Source organism: Passer domesticus, chromosome 12, assembly GCF_036417665.1.
Source record: "Passer domesticus isolate bPasDom1 chromosome 12, bPasDom1.hap1, whole genome shotgun sequence".
Lineage (NCBI taxonomy): Eukaryota > Metazoa > Chordata > Aves > Passeriformes > Passeridae > Passer > Passer domesticus.
Genome location: NC_087485.1, coordinates 1,061,887 through 1,088,483, shown reverse-complemented (window position 1 = coordinate 1,088,483; position 26,597 = coordinate 1,061,887). Strand labels below are relative to the sequence as shown.

Genomic DNA, 26,597 nt, shown 5'->3' with positions numbered 1-26,597 from the left:
CACCTGCAAGCCACAGACCTGGGCCACCAAGCCCTGCCAAGAGCTTGGTTCTAACCCAGGTGTCAAACCTCTGATAATCTGATATCAAATGTCCCAAAAAGAGAGCCCAGCAGCACAGAAAGCAACACTGGGGTGCATGAATACCTCTTCAAGGAGTCTATCAAAGCCATGCGGCCATCTGGGGTTTTAGGGAGCTGCAAGAGAGGAAAAGGCAGGTCAGGGGCAAATTGTCTGTGTACAAACACACAGCTAAGGGGAGGGGCAGAGAAAAAACCAAGTACTGACCACACGGGGCCTCAGCAGAGCTGGAAGGAACCAGGAAGTGTAATATGGTCGTCTGAAAATGCTGAGAAAATAAACAGAGCAAAGTGTTAACAGTGCCAAGGGTCCAAAGGGCCATCTCCACACCTCAGGAGTTCATTTGGCTCCTGCACATCCAACACGTTCGTGGTGATGTGAATAACCTCAGACTAACCAGGTTCAGATTAGCCAATGGTTCTTCATTCCTTTCATTTTGCTTTTTATGGTAATCATGTTGGACTTCTTCTGCACAGGGGAATGTGCCTTTTCACTCTCCCCACAAACAGCCTCTATTAAGATGACTCCTCAGGAAGTGGGAAGAACTTCCCCAAACCTCCCTTGCTCACATCCTCAATTTTTCTTGGGTCCTTATTTTGATTCAGACTTGGCTTCTACAATTATGTTATTACTATTATTATTCTTCCAGCTAAGCCCAGGAGGAGTTGAGAAGCACACAGTACCTGGCCTCTATGACAGAGGTTGGGATCTTCCTGGTGTTCTCAAATATCTGAAGGGCCTTTTCAACATCACGGAGTGCCTGGGCCTGGGGCTGCCTCACAGGAATGGGAGAAAGATGTGAGAAACCAAGGGTGATGGTGAACTTACCTTTTCTGCTCTGAATTTGCTTTATTGTGATTCTATTTCAGTGTGGAATTAAGACACATCATCTCACTTCCAGCCTGTGCCTGCAGGCAGAGGCACTGACACCCCAGGTTTCTCTCCTTTGAGTTGTAAGGCACCTCAAGCTGCAACAAGTTTCTCAACTGACAACCAGACCAGACTTGGAAAAATTAAATTAAATCCTCACTTATGCCTGTGACTTCATCACAGGACTGGGTTCCTTGTATTATATTCAGCTACCCTGCCTCCAGCCTGTATTTAATGTAATCATGTAAGTGAGGCCTCTTCCTCTGATCAGAATGTAGGAAGGAATTATAAAGCCAAAAACTTCCTTATAAATTATTGTTGTTACCCAAAATTTACCATGAACCACAGTGTGAAACAGCAGAGTGTAGATTCCACCCCCAAATCTCCTCTGAATACCCACATTTTGGGTGGGTATTCAAAGGAGATGGAGTGCTCCACCAAAAATAATCAAGATACCTACAAAATGTGACTCCAGCTTTCTGGGGAGATCCTGTATTTATGGCCACCAAAACCTGTGGCTTAAAGCTGGAGGCCTGGCAGCACACTGAGCTTTGGAGGGGCAGGGAGGTTGATAAGCTCAGTGCTTTTCCAGAGGACAAGGGAGGTGTGATGGGAAAAGGGAGACAGAGCAGCAGTACCTGCACGGCCTCCTCGGGGGCAGAGAGGTCTTCATAGAGCCCCATGTCCTCTATGGCCACCTGTGGGAGGCCAGAGGTGCAGCTGGTCACTCACAGCAGGGTTTGGCAGACCCAGAAAGAGCCCTTCCCAGAAAAGACAACCTTTCCTGACCTTGAGGTCGGCCAGGCGGGTTTTGGCCAGGGTGATGTACTCCAGGAGCAGGGAGCGGTGCTTGGCGGCCACAAAGGGTGGGAACATGATGTGCACCTGAGGGGGGAGAGCCACAGCCAGGGCTGCCGTTGTCACAGGAAACCCAGGTGAAACTCTAACTCGTTCTGACTAGAGTTCACCTCAAATACTCCCCAGAGAAGGTGTTATTGCTTGGTAAAGGATCCATCATTTTCATGGCAACTCACGTAATTTTTCCCAACAGCTAACAAACAAACAAAATCAGCGAAGTGCTCAAACTTAATTCCATGAAAGGAATTCTCCCCATCAAAAAAATAATCTTGTCCTTCCTTATTGCAGGAAGAAAACGGTTTGAATGATGAATCAGAAGTAATGCAATTACTATAACAACATTTATAATGAGCTGAACCCACTGAAAGGCACAAGGGTCACCACAAAGTCACAACTGCCAGTGACTCTGGGGCACTTCTGGACCTAAAACCATCTCTGTCAGCACCTTCTCACCTTCAGGTATGGAGCAGCTTCAAAGGGCACCAGCTCTGACAGGAACTCCAAGAGGAAGACCAGAGATTTCTTACTGCTCCCGTGGTGGCCACCAGCATTCCCAAAGGAAGCCTGGAACAGGGGAACACAGCAAGACAGCCTTTCAGTGTGAGAGAATCCTCCAAGCAGTGCCATAACTCAGCACACCAATCCCAGACATCCCATTTCTGTCAGGAGAACCTTTCTGGGGAAAAGTCTGCAGAGAAAGTTCATAGAATCATGGAAGGGTTTTGCTTGTCCCCAGTCCCTCTCCAGCTCTCCTGGAGCCCCTTCAGGCTCTGGAAGGGCTCTGAGCTCTCCCTGGAGCCTTCTTCTCCCCAGCTGAGCACCCCAAGCTCTCCCAGCCTGGCTCCAGAGCAGAGGGGCTCCCTTGAATCATGGTGATTTACAGAATTCTCTGTGGAAGTTTGCTGCCATGAGAACACTCAAACAAGGCACCAAAAGATTGATATTCATGAGGGAAGCACAAATCTGCAGGTTTCTACACAGGTTTATCTGGGCATTCTAAGGAAAACAACCAGTCTGAGACTACAGAGAACACAACCAGTTTACCTTCTGGTACCTCCTGGACACTCTATCAGCCAAAGCTGAGCTTAGATTTGCAAACTCATACAAAGGAGTTTCCAGGTGGAATTTGCGTGGAGATTTGCATCCCTAAAATACCCACCTGCTTACAGTTAAAAGCAACAACCAATTATCTGTAAGGTCAAACACAGCAATTACAGCTGCATGCAAACCTGCAGGAAACAGGAATGCTTCCTCTGCCATAACCCCCACCTTATGCAATAACAACAGTGCTGCTTATCAAGATACTGAAATCCATCCAAGGTGATGATAATAACAGGAATTACATGTCTGCATTCCTAGCAAATAACTAGAACAGGCAAGGTGGACTTAAAAGATGAAAGGAGGGAAAACTGGGGAAAACCAAATAAATTTATTCTTTGCAGACACAAAGGCTGTAATAAATATTCAATCATTCCTAATATCAACACAATCCCTTGTACTTTTCTTTTTTATTTTTCTTCCCCTTTCTCATTCCTGGTTATCCTGTCTGGGAGAAGGCTTTCTCCACGCAGCAGAACATTCCCTATGCACAGGTTGCCTGACACAATTAAAACAGAGCTCACCAGCCAGGCCTCACTCAGTCTCACCTTAAACCACTCAGAGTAGGGCATGAAGACAGCAGGGCCCTCCAGAGCAGCCTGACGAGCGATCAGGAACGCAGTGATCATATTTTCCATGTCATAATTCCCAAAGGCCTTTAGCAGGAGATGGCTCAGTAGATCTAGGAACATAAAACAATAACCTCACACTTTGCTCCTGACAACAGTGCTGTGTATTCTGCAGTAAATGAAGACAAATATCTGTGATAAAACATGAGGCAGGACATCTACTGCAGCCTGGAGAACCTCTGGGGTTTGACTTTATTTTTTTATGCACTTTCAGCTGTCAAACACACTTGGATTCCCTGCAGGGAGTCCAGCACTGGGATAATTAGTAAGGAATTCTCACAAACAAGCTCTGCTAGCAAAGGTGAGCTAGAACTAAGGTTCAGTAATCACTGTGCCAATTAATGATGGAGGTAATTATCAAGCCACCACCCTGGGCTGTCCACAGAGTTTGAGAAGGGGCAGGCACGAGGCATTCACATCACCATGGACATGGGAAGCCCGAGTGGAAAGGCAGCTGTCCTGTCCTGCTGCTCTCTTCCATGCAGAACAGCAGACAGCCCCTGTGCTGAGTGCCCTGTGCCCAGCCAGCCACGCCAGGCTGGCAGTGCCCACCTACCCCTGAAGAGCTGCTCAGCCTCAGCCTGGCACACCACCAGCGTGGACACGCAGGACAGCACGTGCTGCCAGTTCACCTCGTGGGTCTCCAGGACTTGCTGCAGCTGGCAGATGGATTCCTTCACACTGAATGCCACCAACAGCTGGAGGAGGGATGGCAATTCCTGTTAGCTAGGACATACAGCCACAAGAAAGAGGGGAATACACACAAGACTGACAGGCTTCTCTGTGGCTTTATCAAGCTATCCTGAAGCTTTTGGATCAGCTTCCCAGGCCCAAATATCAGCCTGGACTGGAACCAGCACCAGCTACAATCAACAGTAAAAATCCCATTCTTTCAGAACTCATGTCTTGCTCTGTACCAGTGAAAACTCACATCTCCAATCAGCATCTTTGTTCTCATTAACTGCTTTGCACTAGCAAAAACCTCTGTTGTTCTTTTCCTTCATGCTTCCTCCTCCCAGAGCTTCTGGTAATTGGTTTGGATTCTGCAACTGGATAATGTTGCACTAATTTCCAATAATGTGATTTCAGGTTTTCCAGTGGATACAAACCAACACAACACAGTTCTCTCAGTGACACCAGGCAGATGTACCTTGCGATACAGAGCCGTGAGCAGGGGAGAAGTCCTGGTAAAGCTCCACTCCTTCTGCATCTGGATGGCATCAGACACTGCACCCACAAAAAGAAAACTTCAGCAGCAGGTTTTACAATAAACCCAAAGCACACAGGTTTCCCTTTAAAAGCTGCCCAGTGGAATTCTGTCTCCCATCAGTCTGTGGAACAAGGACTGGGCCATTCCACTGTGGCACTGCCACCCCAGAGCTGTTTTTGTGATCCCACCTGCGTAGGCTGACATGGCACATGCACAGAGAATCAGCAAGGAATCAGCTTTTCCCTCATTAACCTCTTTCATCTGGGAGCCAGCAATGACACAGCTCTCCCACACAACAGACAAGCAGCTCCAGATCACAGCTCCTGGGGACTTCACAGCAGATTTCACAGCTCAAACACATTTCTTCCCAAAAACATCAAGCTTCACAATTACTGATCTGGGATTAGAACCTTCCTGCCCAAAATCTCCTGAACTATGACCCTCAGATGACATCTTTTGCCTGATTTGGCACACTGCTTATACAGACCCCAGGAAGGAGCTGAGAAGCCTGGAGGCTGCTGTGGCTCTGGGTCCTCCAGGCTGGGCCCCACTCAGTGTGGGACAGAGCTCTGGGCACACCTGGAGAGCCCTGGAGAGCCCTGTCCCTGCCCATTCCCACCTTTCAGCACGGGGTTGTAGGTGAGAACCTCGGTGAGGGTGTGTCTGAAAAACTGCCTCAAGGAATCCGGGTGAGCCACGCTCCCATAAAGGGGCACGCTGAACACATTGAGCCTGCAAAGACAAGAGACACCAGAACCAGTGTCAGCCAGGGAACTGATTTTTATTCTACATCCATCTCCTCAAATTGCCACAAATATATATTTTCTGGAATGTATTAAAAAAACCCCAAAACAATGAATGGTTATTCAACACTGTGTAGCCATCAGATTTACAAATGTGAGTCTGAGGGGTACCCCTGCACAGGGCTGAAGGTGACATGTACAAAGCAGTTAAATAAAGCAAGTTTGGAAGCAGGAATTGGAGATGATTTCACCTTGCAGGTGTTTCTGCTCAGAAGCAGTGAGGAAACTTGATGGGGAATTTCTGGCATGACAAGAGGGAGGTCCAGGGTTGGCTCCAGCACTGCCAGAATCCATTTCCCACCTGGCCCTTATCTTTTTTACAAGCACTTTTGTCTGCACATATTTTATTAAAGGAGAATATCAAGCACAAATAGCACTGGGAGAGGTGGGGGTGTGTGTAAATAAGTAAAAAACACCCCACAGCATTGCTCCTATTCCAGTAAGAAGTGCAACAGTGGATAAAAACCTCCTCCTGACACTGTTTGGAACGTTTCTTACCAGAACCTCACAGCTTGCACCATGGAAACATCTTCCTGCTTCTCCTTACCAACAGCATCAAGCACCCCTGGACCCCAAAACACACAAAAACCCAATGAGAAGAGAACTGTGACACAAACCCCACATGGGAATTAACAGGAATGAGCAATTTGTGCCCCTTTACAGGGGTGACCCCGCTAGGGAAATGTGCAGAAGCCACTCAGCAGTGCTAAATTCTTACCAGATTTTCTCCAAAGTGACACAGGGACTCAGAAACTATTACCACTGACCTTGAACCAATTAAGAAACATTCCCAAGAACATGCTAATAACGAGCCATCTAAAAATGCATGTAAATCAGTGTTTCATTCCCAAAGCCAGCCCTAACGCATCTCTGAGTGTGAGCAGTGTCTGGAGGCAGGGATTTGCACAAGCTGAATTAAACACTCTGCAATCCACGGTCCAGACAAAGGGCAGGCTGGGGGAGGGCCACGCGTTTGTAATGTGCCATTTGCATGGCAGGAATGCCTTTAAAAGCTCGGCGTGCCCCAAAACGACGGGCAGGGATCAAACAGGTTGGCAGCTTGCGCAGCGCGTTGTCTTGACGATGCTCAGCCCACACCTCCCCGAGCCCACGGGCTGGGAAACCCTCTGCTTTGCAGTCTGCTGCAGCAGCACTGCTGCTTTGTGCCACCCTGCCTTGAAAACCCTCCTCTTTCAACTCTTAAAGGAGCTTGGTTTGTGTATTCAAATCACTTCGTTAAGAAAAAGAGCCCTGCAAAGAAAATGTACTGAGCAGGGGCAGCGAACCAGACATCCCTCACATGCCAAAACAGCTTTAGGATGTAACACTCTCTTCTCCTGCTGAGGAATACTTTAAGGTTAAGTAGGGGAGAATAAAGCAAAGGAGATAAACTCAGCTTATCTTCAGGCACAGCAGTTCAACACTGCCAGATCATTGCAGTGAACACATTGCTCCCATGCTACTCCCAGCCTGTCCTTCTCCTCCTGTGAAGGTCCTCAGTAATAGCGAATTCTTTTACATTAAAAATCCTAATGTTCTCCAAGGATTAATGAAGTGGGACCCCTCAGAGGTGACCCAAAAGCATGGGCTAATAAAATATCTTACATAAAGCTGCTGTAGTGCATTTTGCAGGCAGGCAGGCTGCGAGCGTGGCTGCGCAAACGGGAAGGGCAAATCAAGAGCAGCATGCAGACTCCAGTCTGCCTGCCAACAGCCTGCTCCTCCTCCTCCAAAATCACTACTCCTCTGCTGAGAAGGGCTGCTTTTCAACCGTTAAAGGGCCACCTGAGACGGGATTCATGCATATTAAATAATAAAGCATTTCTCTCGCAGCTTTCCCTTTTTAGGAGAACTCACCGAGGCATCTCAGTGCACAGACAGAGCCCACTGCGAGACTGGGGCAGGGCATGGGGCTGGCAGTGCCCACGGGGATGGAGGGGAGGTGCCATGGCCTGGCTGGGGTCACCTTACAGCAGAGAAAGCCTCTGCAGCAGCCCTGAGCAGGAAGGTGCCAGCAAGGAGAGAGGAGCGCTGTCACCAAGGAGACAGCAGCGACAGCAGCTGCACTGGCAGGTGACAGCAGCCAGGGGTGTGGGACACAGGTGCAGCATCTCCCCGCGAGGATCAGCCGTGACACAGGACAGAAATACCCCCCGTGTGAGCGTGTTTAGCCTTCCTGCATCAGGGTTTGCTGGTAAATCGGGCGCTGCTGCGCTGAGCCCCAGCAGAGGCTCCGGGGCAGCTCAGGCCAGGGCAGGCACTGCAGCTCAGTCTTTAAACACTGCTCTTTAAAGACTACACACCTACACCAGATGTCTTGGCTCAGCATAAAAATAGAGGGCTCAGAAAACAGTGGCCTGCAAATCCAAACGGTGAGTCAGCAAACTGCCAACTCAAAGTTTCATTTACTAGGCAGAAAAAATAAACCTAAGCAGCAAAGCTGATCCTGGCCTAACCTCTGTGCTCCACCTGCTCCCAAGCAAACCTGTTAAAAATCAGGAAATCTGGTCAGGTATCTGTATGATGTTACAGATGGGAGCAGGAAAAAAAGTAGCATAAAAGGCAAGAAATTATCTGCAGTGTCTGGAGACATTTCAGGAGAACGACAGGGAAAGCAGAGGCAAATAAAATCAGTGACATAAATATTATGCACAACAGCACAGACAAAGCAGCCAGGCAAAGGATTTCTCCTCAGGGATTCAGCAGTGAGCAAGGAGCAGAAGTCTTGGAAACAGCAGTGGCTGCACAAAGCTGGGATCACAGCAATACTTACATGCCAGCATTCTCTGTAAGACAGCACGGCAGATCTGTTCAAAATTGACAAATTAATGGATTTAGAGTTTTAAAGGGCAGCACTTCAATGCAGAAAAAGTAAATTGACTCAAAGAGTTTTGTCCCTCTTAAAGCTTCACTTTGACCTTAGGCTCTGCAGCAGAACAGATAAAATACAGAAGGGCAGCACTTTCCAACCTTACAGCATTCCATGGCTCATATTCAAATGGAACACCCAAACAATCCAGGTGAAAGGAAGCTAAAAAAACCCCTTGATGTGCCACCTTGGAGCAATTCTCCATACAAAAAGTCTCAATTCTGGTTTCACCATTTCCCCCACTCCAGCACCTGTGCCACCCCCTCTCCTTGCAGCTCCAAGCCCTGAATGATTTGTACTCAGCAAGAGCCAGAGATCAATGGAATTGCTTTATTAAAGCAGCATTTGCAGCCAGGTTCGTTTTGTCCTTACGTAGGCAACCTTCTGGAGTTCCACCTTCCTCCCCAGCTCTGAAGCCTGCTCAAAGCCATGCTGAAGAAACACGATGGCAAAGTCTGCAAACCAAGAGGGAATTGGTGTTCCAGCATCCCCTTTGCACACAGGCCACCTGCTCCTTCCCCTCCCACCCGTCCCCACAGCCTCTGGAAAGCCTCCACTCAGAGCAATCATTCACTGTCCTGGAGTAGAATTATTCCCAGGAAAAAGAATCCAGAACCTCAAGGATTATAAAGTCCAAAGAATTTGCAGTTATGCTCCACGGCCTCTGCAGAACTCAGAGGGGCTGTACTTGATCAGCTGCATGGTCCACACTCAGACACTGGAGGGATTTTTTCCTAACTAAACTAAGAAAATAAATAATATAAAATGGACAGGGGGGGAATGGAACTCTGAAATATTTCTGGCCCAAAATCTCTCTGGGACTTTGCAGTGTCACAGTGCCAGTGTATCACCCCTGAACCATGCCCCTCACAACTACACTTTCTTGAGTTACCATAACTCCAAGGGATGGAAAAATTCAAACCAAACATTTTTTAAAGGGAAAAAGTTTGCTAAATTTGCCAAACATATAAAAAATATATTCCCCAGAGAAATGAGGTAAGGAAACACAAAGTTTGTGTTGTTCCACCTGTGAGGTTCTGCCCTGCACCCAGCCCAGGGCCTTGCCTGAGAGAATTCTCTGTGCCAGCTCCGTGTCCCCACAGGAGGTGTCCCCAGCCTGCTCACAGAGGCCACAGAGGCTGCTGCAGAGCCACTCCACTGCTGCTGGGCCTGCTGGGCTCCTGCAACACAAATCACCTTCAGTTCAACCCCTCCTGCTTTCTGTAAGGCTGGGCTGTCCCCACCTGTGCACTCTGCCCTAAATGTGCCACTTCATTTATTTAATTTGGATCAGAACATTTGCTTTACAAACGGTTGCTTTTTATATTATTTGCTTTATAAAAAGGTCCCACAACACACACATGCAAAGGAAAAATGTGGCTGAAATTGTGCATCCAAGTGTTACCTCATCCCTGACGTGAAAGTTTCCATTGAGAAAACTCTGCTAGAAGAATTTCAGTTCCAATTTCTAAGACACTCAGATAAAAATGCTTCAAAAAAGAAATTAAATCCTCAGTCTATGGCTTTGGTTCCCTTAAATTGCTTTCATTGTGAACAGACAAGTGAACCAATATCAGAAGCCTAGAAAATCACTGGGACACAATAAAGAGACAACCTGGAACTTCACAAATGGGTGTTGTTAGCTCTGTATCATGGAATAATCCTTCAAAGAGACCTTAACGTTCATCTTGTTTCACCCCCTGCTTAGGCAGGGACACCTTTCACTGGAGCAGGTTGCTGCAAGCCCTGCCCAACTTGGTCTTGGACACTTGTTGGGAGGAAAAAAACAAAAAACCAAAATTCTTAGACTAACAATTCTCTGGAGATTAACTCTGCCAGACCAGAAAAGTGTGAGATCTTGTGAAGATGGCACACCCACCTTCTGCAGAGCAAGACTTCTTCTCAAGTCCAGTTGGTGCCAAGGAGCCACTGCACTAAACTGGGCTAATTACCCCAGAGTAACCCCAACCCCAGAGCAGCTCCTAAATCTGCTAATCTGCTCCCTTGCCAGCACCTGACCATATCCTCAGTCCAGAATACCCATGACTAATCCCTGATTAAGTTTAATAGGCTTCAGGGGATCAGCTGCATCTGCAGCCCCCCAGAGCCCTGCTCACCTCTCCAGCAGCTCTGCCAGGCCCACGATGTCACTGCTGTGCAGGTGCCACACGGCCTCCAGCACCAGGGGCTCCTAAGGAGATGTCACCAGCAGGTCACAGCCTGCTCTGGGCACTTCACATTTGGCTATTGCACATGATATGTGAGAAATAAAGCTGAATTCTGTTTATTCTAACCATCCAGCAGTTGTTAAAATTTAAAATTGACAACTCAGAAAATACCTGGTGATGAAAAATTATATTTCCTAGAAATTTTGGGAGGTTTAGGGTTGTAGACACATCAGAACTTTAAATTTTCGTGGACAAGTAATTAATATATTCATTTTTCCCCTCTGGAATAATGCTGATTCTGTAGATATAAAGGAGCAGGGATATCCCAGGAAACAGGTAACACGACTGAGTTTCAGGTTTTGCTAATGCAGATCCAGATCCAGATTAGAGAATTGTCTTTTAGTCTGTTAACTGTTTATTAGTCCCTGTGGAACAAGGTTGCCACTCTCAAGTCCATGTCCCAACAGAGCTGGGATTGCAGGACACTACAGGGAGAGACTCTGCAATCATCCAGGCAGAAAGGCTGATGGGCACAAAGGAAAAATGAATAAAAATCTGCACCAAGCACCAGGGATCACTCCTGTGTGGATCACCTTGCTGCCCTGTAACATCCCTTCCAGCTCCTGCCCAGAACAGCATGTCCAGGGGAGTCCTGAGCCAGCAAAACTGCACTGCAGGATGCAGCTGGCAGGGGAAAGGTGCAGCTGCAGCAGCTTCTGATCATTCCAGGCAGAACCAACACCCCCACAAAACCTTGAGAATGAAGAGGCATTTGGGAGCCTTGGGCACAGGGCAAAGCCAAAGCCCCAGGAGCTTTCTGCCATGAGCAGCAGCTGCCTCACAGCCTGACCCCAAACTCGCCCACACACTTTGTCTTCACAGCCTAATTCTTACTGTAACACCCCCAGTTACAGCTATCTCTCCCTTATCCCCACGTCTGCCCCAGGACCAGGAGATCCTAATCAGCCTGTGAAACACACAGGTTCTATTTTCAGCTCAGCAGAGGATATCTGAGACCAGAGCAGGGCTTTTATCTGGGCAGATCAGCCTTTCCTCCTTCCCCACGAGAGCAGTGAGGAATCAGAACCCTCCCACTCACAGAAAGCCCTCGACTCCACTCACAGCACCACCTGTCTCCACAAAATACACCCAGATGAAATCAAGACGTCCCATTTGTCAGGCAGCACAAGCTGTTATCTGCTAGCTGCTTTCTTTCTCTGTGACCTCACTCTGTCTTGTCACCATTCCCAGGTAAACAAAGCGGAGAGCCAGGACGCCAAAGACACTTGGAATATTGCTGGCAAAGCACGTGAAGGGCTCTGGGACTGTCACCCCCCAGCCAGCTGGGAGTTCCTGCACTGGACCCCAAAATCACCACAGTGCTGTCAATGATCTTTTGTGGCAGTTTCCAATAATTCAAATAGTTCCAAACCTCGACCGAGTTGAAAAAGCAAATCCCACTGCAGAGACAAGGAAGTTCCCACTGAACTTGCTCTGAAATAATCAGAACAACCAAAAAAACCCCACCAAGTGTCATTCAGCTCGTGCTTTTGGGAGGTCAGGAAAACCAGCCATTCTCAGGAATGCAGAGATGCCACATCCCATGGATGAACCCTCATGGTGTGTGACACCACAGTGTTTCTCCATGAGTTCTCACCTTCATTTTCCACATTTCCTGGCAGAAGAGGGAGCGACAGAACATGTTGTTTGCCAGCAAACCCTTCACAGTCTGAAGCAAGCAGGTCAACCTCTTCTGGCATCACCCCGGAAATGAAGCAGAAATAATTCCATTTGTGAATAACACACTCTCAGAAAAGCAACCTGTTGTTTTGCCCTGTTTGCTGCTTTTTAAAGGGTCAAGTGATGGAGGGAATTCAGGGGAAAGGCCTAAACTTCTCTTCTTATTTATCTTGTACTTGTGCAAGCAAATCAAGCACCTCAGTGAATAACTGTCCACTCGTGTTTGGGGCTTAACCAGAGCAGATAAACTGGGCTTAAAGTGAAACCTAACAGTGCTGTTCTGTTGTTGAATTAAAGATAAAGCTTTGCCCTTACTCTCTGGTCAGAGTTCAGCAGCGGGACCCTCGAGGGGCTGGCAGAATCCTGGCAGATCCGCTCCACGTTGGCAATGGCATTTTTGGCTGCCAAGGTTGCTGTGGGCACACCCAGCTTTGAGGCCTGCTCCTGCAGAACAGACACTGAACAAAACAGCAAAGCACAAGACTGTCATCGCCAGGCAAGCAAGAAACAACAGAACAAGGAAAAGGAAGTAGAACTGGGGTTGCACATAAAGGCAAAAATTCAGTATTGAGGAAGGGCTCTTCCCCCCAGGCACATCTGGCCTGGTAGATGCTCACCTATAAATGACTCTGGTGACACTCCCTGGTGCTCTGCCCCATCCTGCACATCTGGCTGGGCTGAATCTCCTACCTGGAAACCAAATAAAACCTTAAAACCCTTAGATGCCTGTCACACACATTTACAAAGCTATCCCTGCACTGCTGGAGCAACTGAAGTGAAATTAACGTGAAGCTCCCACGTGGGAAAAGCACAGATTTCACCTTACAAGAGATGTGTGTTTAGTTATTGTCAGTTTATGCACAAAAAGGAGATGAAGGTCAAAGTTCCTCATCCCCAGAGACCAAACAGCTCAGCAGCAGCACCAGGAGCAGAATTCTATAATCCTTATCTTTCTGTGAAGCCATGTGGCCATAAATATTTGATGAAACATGTCCAAATGTTGGATCATTTTCTAGTTAAATCCCCTTTTTCTTTTTATAAAGGGAAATATTCTCCAGAGAAAGACAGATCCTGAACTATGGGAGATATTTGCATTATCTGCAAAATCAGTGTGTGAGGAGAGGGAGAATGAAGCTAAATCACAGCAGTGGATCTAGAGAAGGCTGTCATGAGGACAGTCATGTCAGCCAGACGTGGTTGGTAATTCAGAGAAAAGCCAGGTCTCTTCTGAATTGTCTTCCCTGGATTCACAAGAAGCCAGTTCCTTTTCTCAAAGGAAAATGTGCTGGATTTCCCATTGTCCCAAACCCAAACTATGCTTAACCATTTTTAGTCTGTAAAACATTGATGGAGAAGGGCAAACAATCCCATTTGTGCAACACAGAGCTTCCAGCTTCATCTCACTCCTCCACTGCTGGTCTTTCTCCCCACCTCCCGTGTCACACTGTGTTCCTGGGACAGGGACTCCACAGCCGGTGGCACCAGCCCCAGCTGGGCTGTGCCACTGCCCCAGCCGGGCCGGGAGCCCTGAATGCCCCGTCCCCACCTCCAGGAGGAGGTCAGCCAGGTTCTGGTGCTGGTCCAGCAGCCGCAGAGCCGCTCCCTGGAGCTCCGCTCCGCTCCCGAACGGGCTTCTCCTCTTCCTGGCTCTCCCTGCTGGGAAGTTTGGGTTCGTTGAGCAGCGTGGTCCCAGGACACCCCAAAACCACCTCCTGCTCCTGCTGCTGAGGGTGAGGCCGCAGCGGCGTGTGAGGAAAACTCACGGGGCCGTGAGGGCAGGGAGAGGGGTGAGAGGGGTGTACGAGGGCAGATGTGCACCGGGGTAAGGAGGCTTTGATGGCAGGGAGAGGAAATGTACGAGGGCAGATGTTGTGTCCTGGGGCACAGGGGTCATGAGGGCAGGGAGAGGGGTGTACGAGGGCAGATATTGTGTACCCGGGCACAGGGGCCATGAGGGCAGGGATTGGGGTGTGTATGAGGGCAGATATTGTGTGCTGGGGTACCGCGGCTTTGATGGCAGGGAGAGGAGTATATGAGGGCAGATATTTGTACCCAGGCACGGGGGCTGTGAGGGCAGGGAGAGGAAATGTACGAGGGCAGATGTTGTGTACCTGGGCACGGCGGCTTTGATGGCAGGGAAAGGGGTGTATGAGGGCAGATGTGGTGTAAAGGGCACCGGGGCTTTGATGGCAGGGAAAGGGGTGTACAAGGGCAAATATTGTGTACTCGGACATGGGGGCCATGAGGGCAGAGAAAGGGGTGTACGAGGGCAAATATGGTGTCCCGGGGCACAGGGGCCGTGAGGGCAGGCACTGGGGGGAGTATGAGGGCAGATATTGTGTACCCGGACATAGGGGCCATGAGGGCAGGGAGAGGAAATGTATGAAGGCAGATGTTGTGTACCCGGACATGGGGGCCATGAGGGCAGAGAAAGGGGTGTACAAGGACAAATATTGTGTCCCGGGGCACAGGGGCCGTGAGGGCAGGCACTGGGGGGAGTATGAGGGCAGATGTGCACCGGGGCACGGCGGCTTTGAGTAAAGCAGAGCGGGATGCATGAAGCGCGACACGGGGGCAGAGGGAGGGGTGTGTGCAGGGAGAGAGAAGGGGTGTAGGAAGGCAGAGGCGACATTCACGCCCCCCGGCCGCTGCGCTGTCCCCGGGCCCGCCTCAGCCCGCACGTACCGAGCAGGTCCCGCCAGCTCCTCCCGCCCGCGCCCGCCATCACCGCGGGCCGCCGCTTCCCGCCGCGCCGGCCCGCGCCGCCATTGGCTGCCGCCGGCCGAGCCCGCCTCGCCTATTGGTTGGTGCGGAGAAGCTGCCGCGCCGCGCCCACCCCACCGCCTCTGCCCATTGGTTAGGAGCGCGGCGTGGCCCCGCCCCCTGCCGCCCTCTCTGTGGTGGCTGAGGCGGGCGCTGCCATGTTGGGAAGGGCGGCGGGAGCGGGACACGGCGGGCGTGGGGAAACACGGGCGGTGGGCGCGGTGAGGAGAGCCGCTCCGCCCCGCTGTGCAGGGTGTGGGCACCGTGAGGGCACCGTGAGGGCACCGTGAGGGCACCGTGAGGGACCCGCCCCGCCCCGCTGTGCAGGGTGTGGGCACCGTGAGGGCACCGTGAGGGCACCGTGAGGGACCCGCCCCGCCCCGCTGTGAGCTCGCGGTGTGTGGGCACCGTGAGGAGCTCGGGTCATGCCAGTTCTGAGCCGTGAGGATGCTGCTGACCCTGATCCCACCCAGGGAAGGGAACAAGAGCGGCTGGAATTCCCGAAGAGATGAATCACCGGATTGCTGGGAGAATAAATAATGGAATTGTGATAATAATTGGAATAATGGATTGGAAGGGAGTGGCTTGTGCTGCAAGGGACCTTAAAGCCCATCCCATCCCACTCTGCCATGGCAGGGACACCTCCCACTGTCCCAGGTGCTCCCAGCCCTGTCCAGCCTGGCCTTGGGCACTGCCAGGGATCCCGGGGCAGCCACAGCTGCTCTGGGCACTGTGCCAGGGCCTGCCCACCCTCCCAGCCAGGAATTCCTTCCCCATATCCCATCCATCCCTGCCCTCTGGCAATGGGAAGCCATTCCCCGTGTCCTGGCACTCCATCCCTTGTCCAAAACCCCTCCTCTTCTTTTTCCTCAGATCTCTTTAGGTCCTGAGTGGCCACAAAGTTTCACAGAGCAGAATTCCCAGAGGGATTTTTCCCTCAGATCTCATCCTTCATGACGATGAGCCGCTGCCGTTGGCCACCATGGCTTGGAGGAGCAGTGATTCCCTATGGAAGGATGAAGTCCCCGGGGTGTGTCCAGCACCAGGAAGCAGCTCCTGCTGGGCTGGCCGTGGATGGTTTATTGCAGTGCTGGGTGTGAGTCAGCAGCACATGATGCCGGGAGAACTTCCCGGCAGTGCCAGTAGATCCAGCACTGATCCAACCTGGGCAGTGCCATGGGATGCCACCGAGTCTGGGAACCCTAGCCAGGCCACATTCCTGAGTCACCTTAACCCCCAGTGCCATCTGCAATGTGTCAGCCCCAGATTTTGGGATCCCCCATCACGACTGGCCCCAGCAGGCATCTGGCTGGGAGCTCAGCTCTCCAGAGTGCTCCCAGAGTTCATTCCCAGGTCCCCAAGGGTGTTCCCAAGGTCCTTGCAATGCCTTCAAGCTCTTCAGGGAGTTTCCAAGGGTGACCTTGAGGTCCTCATGGTGTCCCCAAGGTCCCCATGAGGTCCCCAAAGGTGTTTAAAATGCCTCTAGGCTGGTCACAAATGTCCCCACGGTGTCTCTCAGTGTGCACCCTCAAACTCTGGCCATATCCGAGGCCAGCACACAGCAGCAGCAAACTGCCCAGTAAAATGCTCCCTCCTTCCAGGTTCCCAGTTTATTGCAGCATGGAGGGAAAGCAGGAGAGGCACATCCACCCCACAGGTTCCTGTGGCTTTGTAAGGATTTTTATCTTTTTTAATGAGAGCTGAGACCCACGGGAATGGATTATCCACGAGGAAACGGGCACAGCCCTGCTGCAGGTGGCTGGGGAAGGGCTCTGCCTGCTCTCCATGCCAGCTCCCCACCTTATCCTGCTTCCACACTGCAGGAGCCAGGAATTCCAACCCTCCCATAGCGCTCTGACACCATTTCCCAAGCACTTCATCTTTCTTCTCCCCCTATTTCTTTTGGCTTTGATTCTATTTCCCTCATCCACACACACGCTTGGCTTCTGTTTGAGTTTTCCATGCCGGTAGCTTTTAATTACACAACGATTCAGTATTAATTACAGATTTACCCAAAGCAAAGGGCTCCGTGCTTTATCATGCAAATGCCTTCCCATGAATCCTGCAGGGTGGCTTTTCCTTCAAACGCCGCACGTCCTCCCGCTCCCATCCCCGACGGTGCCGCCCCGGCTGTGTCCGGAGGCGCTGGAAAGCTGGCACGGCACGGCACGGCACGGCACGGCCTTGTTCCCGGCCCCAAAGAGGCTCCAAAGCGGCTGATCCCAGGGCAAACCGGGCATCCAAAGCTCTCAGTGCAGAGGCAGATGTCGGCACGGCGGCCAGGAGCGCTCCGGGCGCTGCGGCTGGGCAGGATCCCGCACGGATCCGGCTGGAGATGCAGCTGGCACCGTGCCCCTCAGTCCCTGCAGCAGGGTGCCACCCTGCCGCGGTGCATCTGAGCCTTCCCAGACAGGCACGGACACCTCGGATCACCCGTATCCCTTCTGCCCTTCCCCAACCCCAGGGCACCACACGGGGCTGTGTTTCCCAGTATCCCAGCTCCACTATCCCACTTTCTTCCCCAAAGATGGAGCTGGCACTGTTCATGTTCTCTGGGATGGGCGCTGAAGGGCTTTTCTGCTCCATGCCAGGCTCTCTGACAGACATCTCCAGGCCTGGAGCAGCTCTTTGGCCGTGTGGGACAGGAGAGCAGCGGTGTGGCAGCTCTGTCCCTGTGCCAGCCCTGCCAGCACAGCTCTGGGATTGATCCCAGTTCATGCTCATCGGTTAATGGAGCTGAGCCAGGCTTTTATTCTCCTTCCATCATGGAAATGCGAAGCTCATCATGAAGAGTGTTCATTTGCTCCCTCTGACCTTTCCCAGGCACTGGCTGTCCTTTCTGCTCTGTCAGGACAATCCTGCCCTGCCTGTGTGTCTGAAGGGACCAGCTGGTGCCCAAAGGTGATCCTGCTCTCGTGTCAGCCTTCCCTGTGGCTGTGGGATGCCAACCCCACACCATATTCCCATGGGGCATTGTCTCCCTAGAGACTCCAGCTCATCCTGGCACCTTCACCCAGCTCCTGCTGCTTCTGGCCGTGCCCAACCACACTCTGGCACCTGAAGCTCTTGTCCTTCCCTCCAGGAAGTTCTCCTGTCCCACCTGGCCCCTTCCCTGTGCCAGCTCCTCATCCCAGCCGAGTGCCCCAGGGCCCCCCAGCACCCCACAAGGCAGGTACCTCGTGTCAGGAGTCCCCGTGGGCACTGGCATCCCGTGCTCCTGCCCTGATTCCTGCTCGTGTGTCCCCAGGTGACCCTGGTGCCAAGGCCATCGTGTCCCTGATGTGCTGCCCCACACATGGCTCAATGGGCACAGGCCAGGGGCTGAGCCATGCTCCAGGGCCACCCTGCTCCTCCTGGGGCACAGGGGGTCTCGTGTCCCCCGGGGTGTCACCAGCACTGCTCCGCACCCGTGGGCACTGTCCCCATCACCTGCCCCACAATCCTGCCTGTGCCCAGCTGTGTGCCCTGAACCCTGCACCCTGCACCCAGCTAACCCAGTGCGGCCGCTCCCGGCTCCCAGCCCCGCAGCCTGGGCGGGCCGAGCTGTGCTGTGCCGTGCCAACTGTGCCGAGCTGTGCTGTGCTGTGCCACACTGTACTGAGCTGTGCTGTGCCGTGCCACACTGCCGAGCTGTGCTGTGCCGTGCCACACTGTACTGAGCTGTGCTGTGCCGTGCCACACTGTGCTGAGCCGTGCCACACTGTGCTGAGCCGTGCCACACTGTGCTGAGCCGTGCTGTGCCGTGCCACACTGTACTGAGCTGTGCTGTGCCGTGCCACACTGTGCTGAGCCATGCTGTGCCGTGCCACACTGCCGAGCTGTGCTGTGCCATGCCAACTGTGCCGAGCTGTGCTGCGCCGTGCCACACTGCCGAGCTGTGCTGTCCCATGCTGTGCCGTGCCATGCCATCAGTACCGAGCTGTTTTGTGCTATTCTGAGCTATGCCGTGCCGAGCCGTGCCATGGCACTGAGCTCTGATGTACCCTGCTGAGCCATGCGGAGCCGAGCTGCGCCGTGCCATGCCAAGCTGTGCCATTCTGAGCCACACCGTACTGCACCATGCCACACGCTGCTGCCCCATCCCATTCTGCCCCAAGCCGTGCCAAACAATACGAGTCATGTCACACCGCACCGAGCCGTGCTGTAACGTTCCGCGCCACACCGTGCCATACCGTGCCGTGCCAGACCCTACCGAGCTCGCCGCGCCGTGCCGTGCCGTGCCCCGCCGTACCGTTACTGTACGGTACCGTCCCGAGCCGCCCGGTGCCCCCGGCGCCGCCGCAGCCCCTCCCGGCGCGCGCCTGCGGCGGGGCCGGTGCCGGTACCGGTGCCGGTGTTGGCGCGGGGGGCGGAGCCTCTCTCGTCGCCCCGCCCCTCCCCTTCGTGGCTCCTCCCCCTCCGCGCGCCCAGCGGTGCGGGTGGTGAGCAGACGTGGGCGTGGCCTGCCGGGGCGTGTCCCCGCTTGGCCCCGCCCCGCCTCCCCCGCCCGGCGCGCCCCGCCCGCGCTCGGCGGTGCGGGATGGGGCGATGGCGCGGGCGGGCGCGGGGCCGCCGCGGGAGCTGTCCCTGGAGGAGGTGCTGAAGTGCTACGAGCAGCCGCTGAACGAGGAGCAGGCCTGGGCGCTCTGCTTCCAGGGCTGCCGCGCCGCCGCCGCCGCCCCCGTGGCCCCCGCGCCGCTCCGCACCGCCGACATCCGCCTCCGCGCCGACGGCTCCCTCCGCCTGCCCGCCCCGCCGCACGGTGAGGGCCGCCGCCGCCGGGGGGGGCGGGAGCGGGCGGCGCCCGCGCGGGGGGGGCACGGGACGGCACCGCCAAGCGGGGCTTACCGGGGTTTACCGGGGCTTACGGGCACCGGGACTTGCTGGGGCTTACCGGGGGGCACCGGGGCGTACAGGCAGCGGGAGCGGGGCGCCGGGGTTTGCCGGTACTGGGAATTATCGGCACCGCGGGAGCGGAGCACCGGGGTTTACCGGGGTTTAGCGGGGCTTACCGGCACCGACACCCGGGACACCGGGACGCTGGGGCTTACCGGAGCTTACCGACGCTGGGAGCGGGGCACCGGGGCTCACCGGCGGCGGGAGCCGGGCACCGGGAGAGGGGCACCGGGGATTACCGGCACTGGGGTCCGGCACCGGGGCTTTCCTGCTCCCGAGCTTAGCAGCTCAAGGAACGGGAAACTGGGGCTTACCGGCACGGGGGCACCAGAGCTTACCGGGACCAGGGCTAACTAGCACCGGGACCCTGGATATAGGGACTTACCGGCACCGGGCTTGCCGGTGCACGGAGCGAGGCGCTGGGATTTGCCCGCACCGGTGCTTGCTGGCACCGGGAGCAGCCTACGGTGCTGACTGCCGCCGGGACTCCTCGGCACCGGCACCCGGGGCACCGGGACTTACCAGCACAAAGAGCGGGGACCTGGGACTTACCGGCACCGGGACTTACCGGCACCGGCAGGGGGTGCTGCACCGGCGTCGGGGACGCGGAGGGACCGGGGGTATCAGCAGCGGGGGGGCACCGCAGAGGCCCCGGCGGGGAAGAACCGGTACCGGAGCGGCAGATGGGCAGAAGTGGCACCGGAGAGGGGAGCAGGCATCGAGGCACCGGCAGCAGGGGAGCAGTGCAGGGGTCACCGGAGGACTGTGAGGACAGGGGAAAGGGCCGGTCCCAGCACTGGGGAGCAGGAAGGTGGCAGCGGCAGGGACGAGGGAGAGCCCCGAGCCCCAGCCCTGGCAAGGGGACGGGCACCAGCACTGCCGGTATCGGTGCCAGGGGTGCCCTGGGGCCTGGGGGAGGGGGGACTGGGGGTCTGGGACTGGTGTGGCACTGGTATTGGCACTGGCACCAACAAGGTCACTAGCACTGGGTGGCCCAGGGAGGCTGGAGCCAGGTGTGGGTGTTTGCGTGGTCCTGGCACCCTCCACGGGCTGCAGGACACACAGCAAGGACAGATGGACAGACACCCACACGGCACATCCACTGCACCCGTCACCTCCTCTGCACCGCAGGGAACCTTGTCCCCCGCTCCAGGCCCCGGGAGTGGCACACGGGCCAGCCCCATCCCTGACCTTTGCCCTCCCAGCCATCCTTCCACAGGTGGCTCGCACTGCCGGCTATGGCTGTGACGGTTCCGGGTGTCACCAGGCTGGCTGCCAGCAGTCACACTGGGTGGCAGGACGCCACCAGGAGCCCTTGGAGCACGGCCGGCGCCTCCACCCGTCTCGCCCCACAGCGAGGCTACCGGGGATGGCGCCTGGTGTCACCGCACTGGCAGGACACGGCGGGGTCACCCTGTGTCCTCGGTGCTGGTGGCTGAGCAGACGCCGGGGAGCATCAGGTGGCTCCCTGCCCAGGGCAGGGACACGCACAGGCACGGCACGTGCCCGTGGCAGCCGGGCACGGCGTGGCCACACCGGCTCCACTGGTCCTGCATGGGATGGCCCCACGCCCTCCCTGAGCCACCGCAGGGCTGGAGCTGGTGTCACCTGCCAGTGCCACTGTGCCACCTCCTGCTCCCGGCTTGCTTCTGTGCCAGCCTGAGCCGTCTCCCCAGGGATGAACCTGCAAACCTTCACAGTGAAGCCTGGGGCTGGGAGGGCTCCGGGTGCCTCTGGGTGCCACTGCAGGTGGCAGTGCAGCTCTGCCAGGGCACAGGGCTGGACCCGGGCTGGGTGAGCCAACAGCACCCTCTGGAACCGCTCCAGTCCCCCATCCTACAGGAATTCCCCCCTCAGCTATGCCCCACTGACTGGCAGGAGCTGCTGGGACTCACCAGGTGGCATCCCAGGGGCTGGTGCTGCAGTGGGAGCCAGGCACAGTCCAGGACAGGGTTTTTTGATGGGTTTGTGTGTGGTACCATGGCAGGGCCACCACTCGCGCTGCCTTTGCTGTCCATTCCTGGCTTGCACACGGCTGGCACACGACTGGCACATCCTGGTGGCTGCCGCATTGATCAGCTCAATGCAGAGCTAAAGAGGGAAGCGGAGCCGGGAGCCCTGGGGACACTGCAGAGGCCACTTGTGTTCCTTTTCCTGCAGCTGCCAGGAGGGCTCAAGCTGCCCACAAGCGTGTCCTGGGCTCCCCGTGTGTGCCATGCTCCAGCTGGGGCTGCCAGTCCCCACACTGCTGGTGCCTGTGCTGCTGTACCCACCCTCCTGGTGTCCACACTGCCAGTGCCCACATCCCACAGGGGTGCAGGGGGTGTCTCCTCATGCACACAGAGCTCTCAGCTCCCTCCAACCCTCGCTGTGAGGGGTACATGGGTGCTTGTGCCCCCTCCATGTGCCCTTTGGGAGGCTGTGCCAGCACTGTGTGATAGCAGGGCTCAACGTGCAGGTGCCCACTGTCCCTTGGAGCCGTGCCTGGGACCAGGAGAGCACAGGATGAGCCAGGGGAGGAGCAGCAGGGGGTGTGAGCAGCTCAGGGTGGGCGCCCCAGGCCGGAGTGGGTGGGTACCACATCCCTGGGTGATGCAGGGTGGGGTACTCAGCACGGGGCCGTGGGTACCGGTGCTGACTCTGCCCTCCTCCCCCAGACCTGCCCGCGCTGCTGACGCCCTCTGCCGAAGCCCAGGTACGTGGGGGCCGGTGACCTGCCCCGTGTGCCACCGCAGCCCGCTGCGGGCTGGGCACGGCCGCCTGCCCCCCTCGCCCGGGGGTCACGGGTCCTGGGACGGGACCCAGCACCAAGGAGGGGCCGGGGACAGCTGGTGCCAGGGCGCTGTCCCCCGCAGATGGTGCAGTCGCTGGGCTTTGCCGTGTACCGGGCGCTGGACTGGGGGCTGGACGAGAACGAGGAGCGGGAGCTGAGCCCGCGCCTGGAGCAGCTCATCGACCTGATGACCAACAGCGACTCCGAGGACAGCGGCTGCGCCACGGCCGACGAGGGCTATGGCGGGCAGGATGAGGAGGAGGAGGGCGGCGAGGGGCCGCCCCGCTCCGTGCGCACCTTCGGCCAGGCCATGCGCTGCTGCGCCGCCCGCCTGGCCGACCCCGCCGGCGCCCCCGCGCACTACCAGGCTGTGTGCCGCGCCCTCTTCGCCGAGACCGTGGAGCTCATGGCCTTCCTCGCCAAGATCCGCGACGCCAAGGAGGTGAGCAAGGGTGCCCGCTGGCACCGCTGCCCTGCCCAGGAAGCCGCCTGCAGTGACAAGGGGCTGGGGAGGCTGCAGTGCCCCCTCTGCCCATCCCAGCCAGGGCTGCTGGTGCTTGGCCGTGCAGCCTCTCCCAGACTGCTGGGAATCAGGAATTGGGGTGCACCTCAGTGCTGCAGTCCCTTGGCACAGTCCTGGCTGGACCTTCAGTGCCACCAGGACAAGGTGACAGCACCCTGTGCCTCAACAGCTGCTGCAGAAGCTGAAGGAGGATGAGGAAGAGGAGGAGCGGCCGGCGGCAGAGCTGGGCAACCTGCGCAACACAGACTGGGTATGGCAGCGTGGCCGGGCAGGGGGCAGAGCTGGGCAGGGGGGGGGTGCTCACCCCGTGCCCGTGTGTCCCCCCAGGCCCGGCTGTGGGTGCAGCTGATGCGGGAGCTGCGGCACGGTGTGAAGCTGAAGAAGGTGCAGGAGAAGCAGTTCAACCCTCTGCCCACCGAGTACCAGCTCACGCCCTTCGAGATGCTCATGCAGGACATCCGTGCCCGCAACTACAAACTGCGCAAGGTCATGGTGAGCGTGGCCACCGTGCCAGCCCCTCACCCTCCATCCTGCCACTCTCCAGCCTGGCACTGACCCCTGCCCTCCCCAGGTGGATGGAGACATCCCCCCCCGGGTGAAGAAAGATGCCCACGAGCTCATACTGGACTTCATCCGCTCCCGGCCCCCGCTGAAGCAGGTGAGTGCCAGCACTGGGCCACCTCCCTGGCATGACAGTGTTGGTGGCTCCCATGGGTGCTATTCCTGAGCCACACCTGAGGTCCCACCTGTGCATCCCACAGGCATCAGAGCGGCGGCTGCGGCCGCTGCCCCAGAAGCAGAGGACGCTCCACGAGAAGATCCTGGAGGAGATCAGGCAGGAGCGGAAGCTCCGGCCCGTGGAGCAGAAAGGTACCGGTGTCCCCTCCCCGCTGTGCTGTCACCTGTGTGCCCATCCCCGCGGCACTCAGCCTGTCCCTCCGCAGGGTACAGCTCCTTGCCCTGCATCCCCCACGCCTGCGCCGGCCGCCTGAGCTCCAGCTCCTGCCTCGAGCTGTCCCGGTGCCCGGCCAGCGCCGTGCCCGCGCGCCCACGGCCACGCGTCCTGCTCAAGGCGCCCACCCTGGCCGAGATGGAGGAGATGAACCTCTCCGAGGCAAGGCAGAGCCTGCAGAGGTGGGGACACCTGGGGGGTGCCGGGGTGCCCTTGGTGCCACGGTGCCCATGGCCTTGCAGGACGAGGACTCTCCGGCCACGGAGGTGCCGCTGAAGCGGGATCGCTCCTTCTCGGAGCAGGACCTGGCACAGCTGCAGAGCCAGCTGGGGGGTGACCAGGCTGTGCCCCGGGACCCAGAGCCACTGCAGCCCGAGCCCCGGCCCCGCTCAGGTACTGCCGGGGGTCCCCATGAGCCTGCCTCCAGGGGGTCTGTGCCATGCCTGGCAGCGGTGGTGGCACCAAGCAACACGTCCTTGCCACGGCCTCCCTGTCCCTCCCTGCAGGCTCTGTCCCTGCCAGCTGCCACCCGCTGCCAGATGGCCCAGCACTGCCCCGGGCTGCCCTCGGCGCCGTGGAGGAGAGGCCAGAGGATGGATCCAGCGCTGCCCCTGCCAGCAGCTCCAAGCACCTCTGGCTGGTGGGTTCTGGGGACACCAGCTGGGAGCACTGGGGCTGGGGACACCAGGCAAACATGACCGTGGGCACATGGCAGCCTGGCTCGAGGACACATGGTGGCTGGGGGTCCTAGTGCCAGAGATACTCTGCCTGTGCCAGGGATGCTCTGACCATGTTCAGAGGCTCTGCCCTGGCACAGGAGTGCTCTGGATCATGCCCTCTGCCACAGTGCAGTGTGACATCCCCCCTGTCCCACAGGAGTTCAGCCACCCTGTGGAGAGCCTGGCCCTGACTGTGGAGGAGATGATCAACGTGCGCAGGGTGCTGGTCAAGGCTGAGATGGAGAAGTTCCTGCAGAGCAAGGAGCTGTACAGCAGCCTGCGCAGGGGCAAGGTGGGAGTGGGGACGGGGGCTGGAGGGACTGGGGGCCACGTGTCCCCACCCAGCTCACCTTGCTCTGCCCACAGGTCTGCTGCTGCTGCAGGGCCAAGTTTCCTCTTTTCTCCTGGCCCACGTCGTGTTTCTTCTGCAAGCGGTGAGCACCGTGCCATGCTGTGCCAATGCTGTGCCGTGTCACGGGGCTGGGAGGGCAGCAGCAGGGTCCCCACAATGGGCCCTCTCACCCACCTCTCTCTGTGTCCCCAGGTCTGTCTGTAGCTCCTGCAGTCTGAAGGTAAGGGACAGGCTCTGGGCAGTGCCACTGTGTCCCTGCCCCTCTCGTGCCCCATCTTCTCCCTGTCCCTGCCCCGTCCCACTCCACTCCTGTCACGCCTTGTCACTGCACCTATCTCTGAGCCATCCCCATCCCTGTCCCTGTCCCACCCCGCCCTGACTCCCGCATCCCGCAGATGAAGATGCCTTCCAAGAAGCTGGCTCACATCCCCGTCTACGCGCTGGGCTTCGAGAGCCTGCCAGGCTCGCTGCTGCCCAAAGCCCCGCCGCTGCGCCGGAGGGAGCCCTTCCAGTGAGTGCCGAGCCTTCCTCCCCTCCCCTCGTCCTCCTCCTCCTCCGCGGCGGGGGCTGACGGGGTGCCCTGTGCCGCAGCTCGCTCTCGGGGCCGTGCTGGCGCCGGGTGGAGGAGGAATTCCCCCACATCTACGCCCAGGGCTCGGTGCTGCGCGACGTGTGCTCCGACTGCGCGGGCTTCGTGACGGACGTGGTGAGCTCCAGCCGGCGCAGCGTGGCCGTGCTCCACGCCAGCGCCGCGGCCCGGCGCCGCGCCAAGGCGCGCTCCCTCTACAGCGACGCGTGGCTCCCGTGACGGGGCCGCCGCTCAGCCCGCCGCAGCGCCCCGATGTACATATATACATAGGATGGATACCACAGCTTCTATATTTATATACCTTATGGACCGAGGGGCGAAAGGAGCCGTGCGCGCTGTCCCCGCCACCGAGGGGATGGGTCCTGCTGCGGGACGCCCGCAGCCCCCGGGAGGGCGGGTCCCGCTGCGGGGCGGCTCTCGGGGGATGGATCCTGCTGCGGGACACCCGCGTTCGCCCCCCGGCCCCGCTTCTGTGCCAAGCCCTGGCCGTGCCGGGGTGCGCGGTGCCCTGGGCTGGCATGGCTGCTCTGTACGTCCCCTCCACAATAAACCCGCTGGGCTGCCCTGGGGCCGCGTGGCTGCTCCTGAGTGCCTGGGGAGCGGGGTGAGGGTGCTGCGGGCTGTGAGGGGAGCGGGGATGGGGGCAGTCGGTTTCAGCGTGCGCATCTCCCACCGCCATCCCTCCTGCCCCCGGGCTGTGCCCACCCGTGACCCCGCACCGCACCGCG

The 26,597-nt window shown here is 56.7% G+C and overlaps 2 protein-coding genes and 1 long non-coding RNA gene across 7 annotated transcripts in view; 1 reads left to right on the top strand and 2 right to left on the bottom strand.

The window, feature by feature from the left end:
* Positions 1-15,106, bottom strand: part of FANCA (FA complementation group A) — a 33,527-nt gene extending 18,421 nt beyond the window's left edge. For 2 of the 5 annotated variants that reach the window (XM_064386457.1, XM_064386460.1), the window contains exons 1-20: positions 15,009-15,106; positions 13,870-13,979; positions 12,941-13,013; positions 12,639-12,781; positions 12,241-12,336; positions 10,533-10,606; positions 9,481-9,596; positions 8,788-8,870; positions 8,320-8,353; positions 6,045-6,111; positions 5,363-5,475; positions 4,684-4,760; positions 4,090-4,231; positions 3,453-3,586; positions 2,260-2,370; positions 1,738-1,833; positions 1,587-1,646; positions 762-850; positions 286-346; positions 145-194 (exon numbers count right to left, since the gene is read on the bottom strand). In XM_064386457.1, the coding sequence (XP_064242527.1) occupies positions 145-194; positions 286-346; positions 762-850; positions 1,587-1,646; positions 1,738-1,833; positions 2,260-2,370; positions 3,453-3,586; positions 4,090-4,231; positions 4,684-4,760; positions 5,363-5,475; positions 6,045-6,111; positions 8,320-8,353; positions 8,788-8,870; positions 9,481-9,596; positions 10,533-10,606; positions 12,241-12,336; positions 12,639-12,781; positions 12,941-13,013; positions 13,870-13,979; positions 15,009-15,048 (1,769 nt within the window). In that variant the 5' untranslated portion in view covers positions 15,049-15,106. The remainder of the gene's footprint in view (positions 1-144; positions 195-285; positions 347-761; positions 851-1,586; positions 1,647-1,737; positions 1,834-2,259; positions 2,371-3,452; positions 3,587-4,089; positions 4,232-4,683; positions 4,761-5,362; positions 5,476-6,044; positions 6,112-8,319; positions 8,354-8,787; positions 8,871-9,480; positions 9,597-10,532; positions 10,607-12,240; positions 12,337-12,638; positions 12,782-12,940; positions 13,014-13,869; positions 13,980-15,008) is intronic. The other 3 variants (XM_064386458.1, XM_064386462.1, XM_064386459.1) reach the window with 2 other exon arrangements.
* Positions 15,107-17,030: 1,924 nt separating this feature from the next.
* Positions 17,031-19,398, bottom strand: LOC135279710 (uncharacterized). The gene is made up of 2 exons (XR_010346919.1): positions 19,219-19,398; positions 17,031-17,953 (listed from the first exon to the last, which is right to left on the bottom strand). It is a non-coding gene; the product is annotated as an uncharacterized LOC135279710 (long non-coding RNA).
* A 130-nt stretch (positions 19,399-19,528) lies between these two features.
* SPIRE2 (spire type actin nucleation factor 2) lies at positions 19,529-26,438 on the top strand. Its single transcript, XM_064387162.1, has 15 exons — positions 19,529-19,827; positions 22,619-22,656; positions 22,817-23,176; positions 23,427-23,507; positions 23,585-23,749; positions 23,829-23,915; positions 24,019-24,127; positions 24,202-24,371; positions 24,452-24,602; positions 24,716-24,849; positions 25,086-25,220; positions 25,295-25,362; positions 25,473-25,500; positions 25,676-25,791; positions 25,872-26,438. Exons 1-15 carry the CDS (start codon positions 19,614-19,616, stop codon positions 26,086-26,088), a joined length of 2,073 nt encoding a protein of 690 aa, XP_064243232.1. The 5' UTR covers positions 19,529-19,613; the 3' UTR covers positions 26,089-26,438.
* The last annotated feature ends 159 nt before the right edge of the window (positions 26,439-26,597 follow it).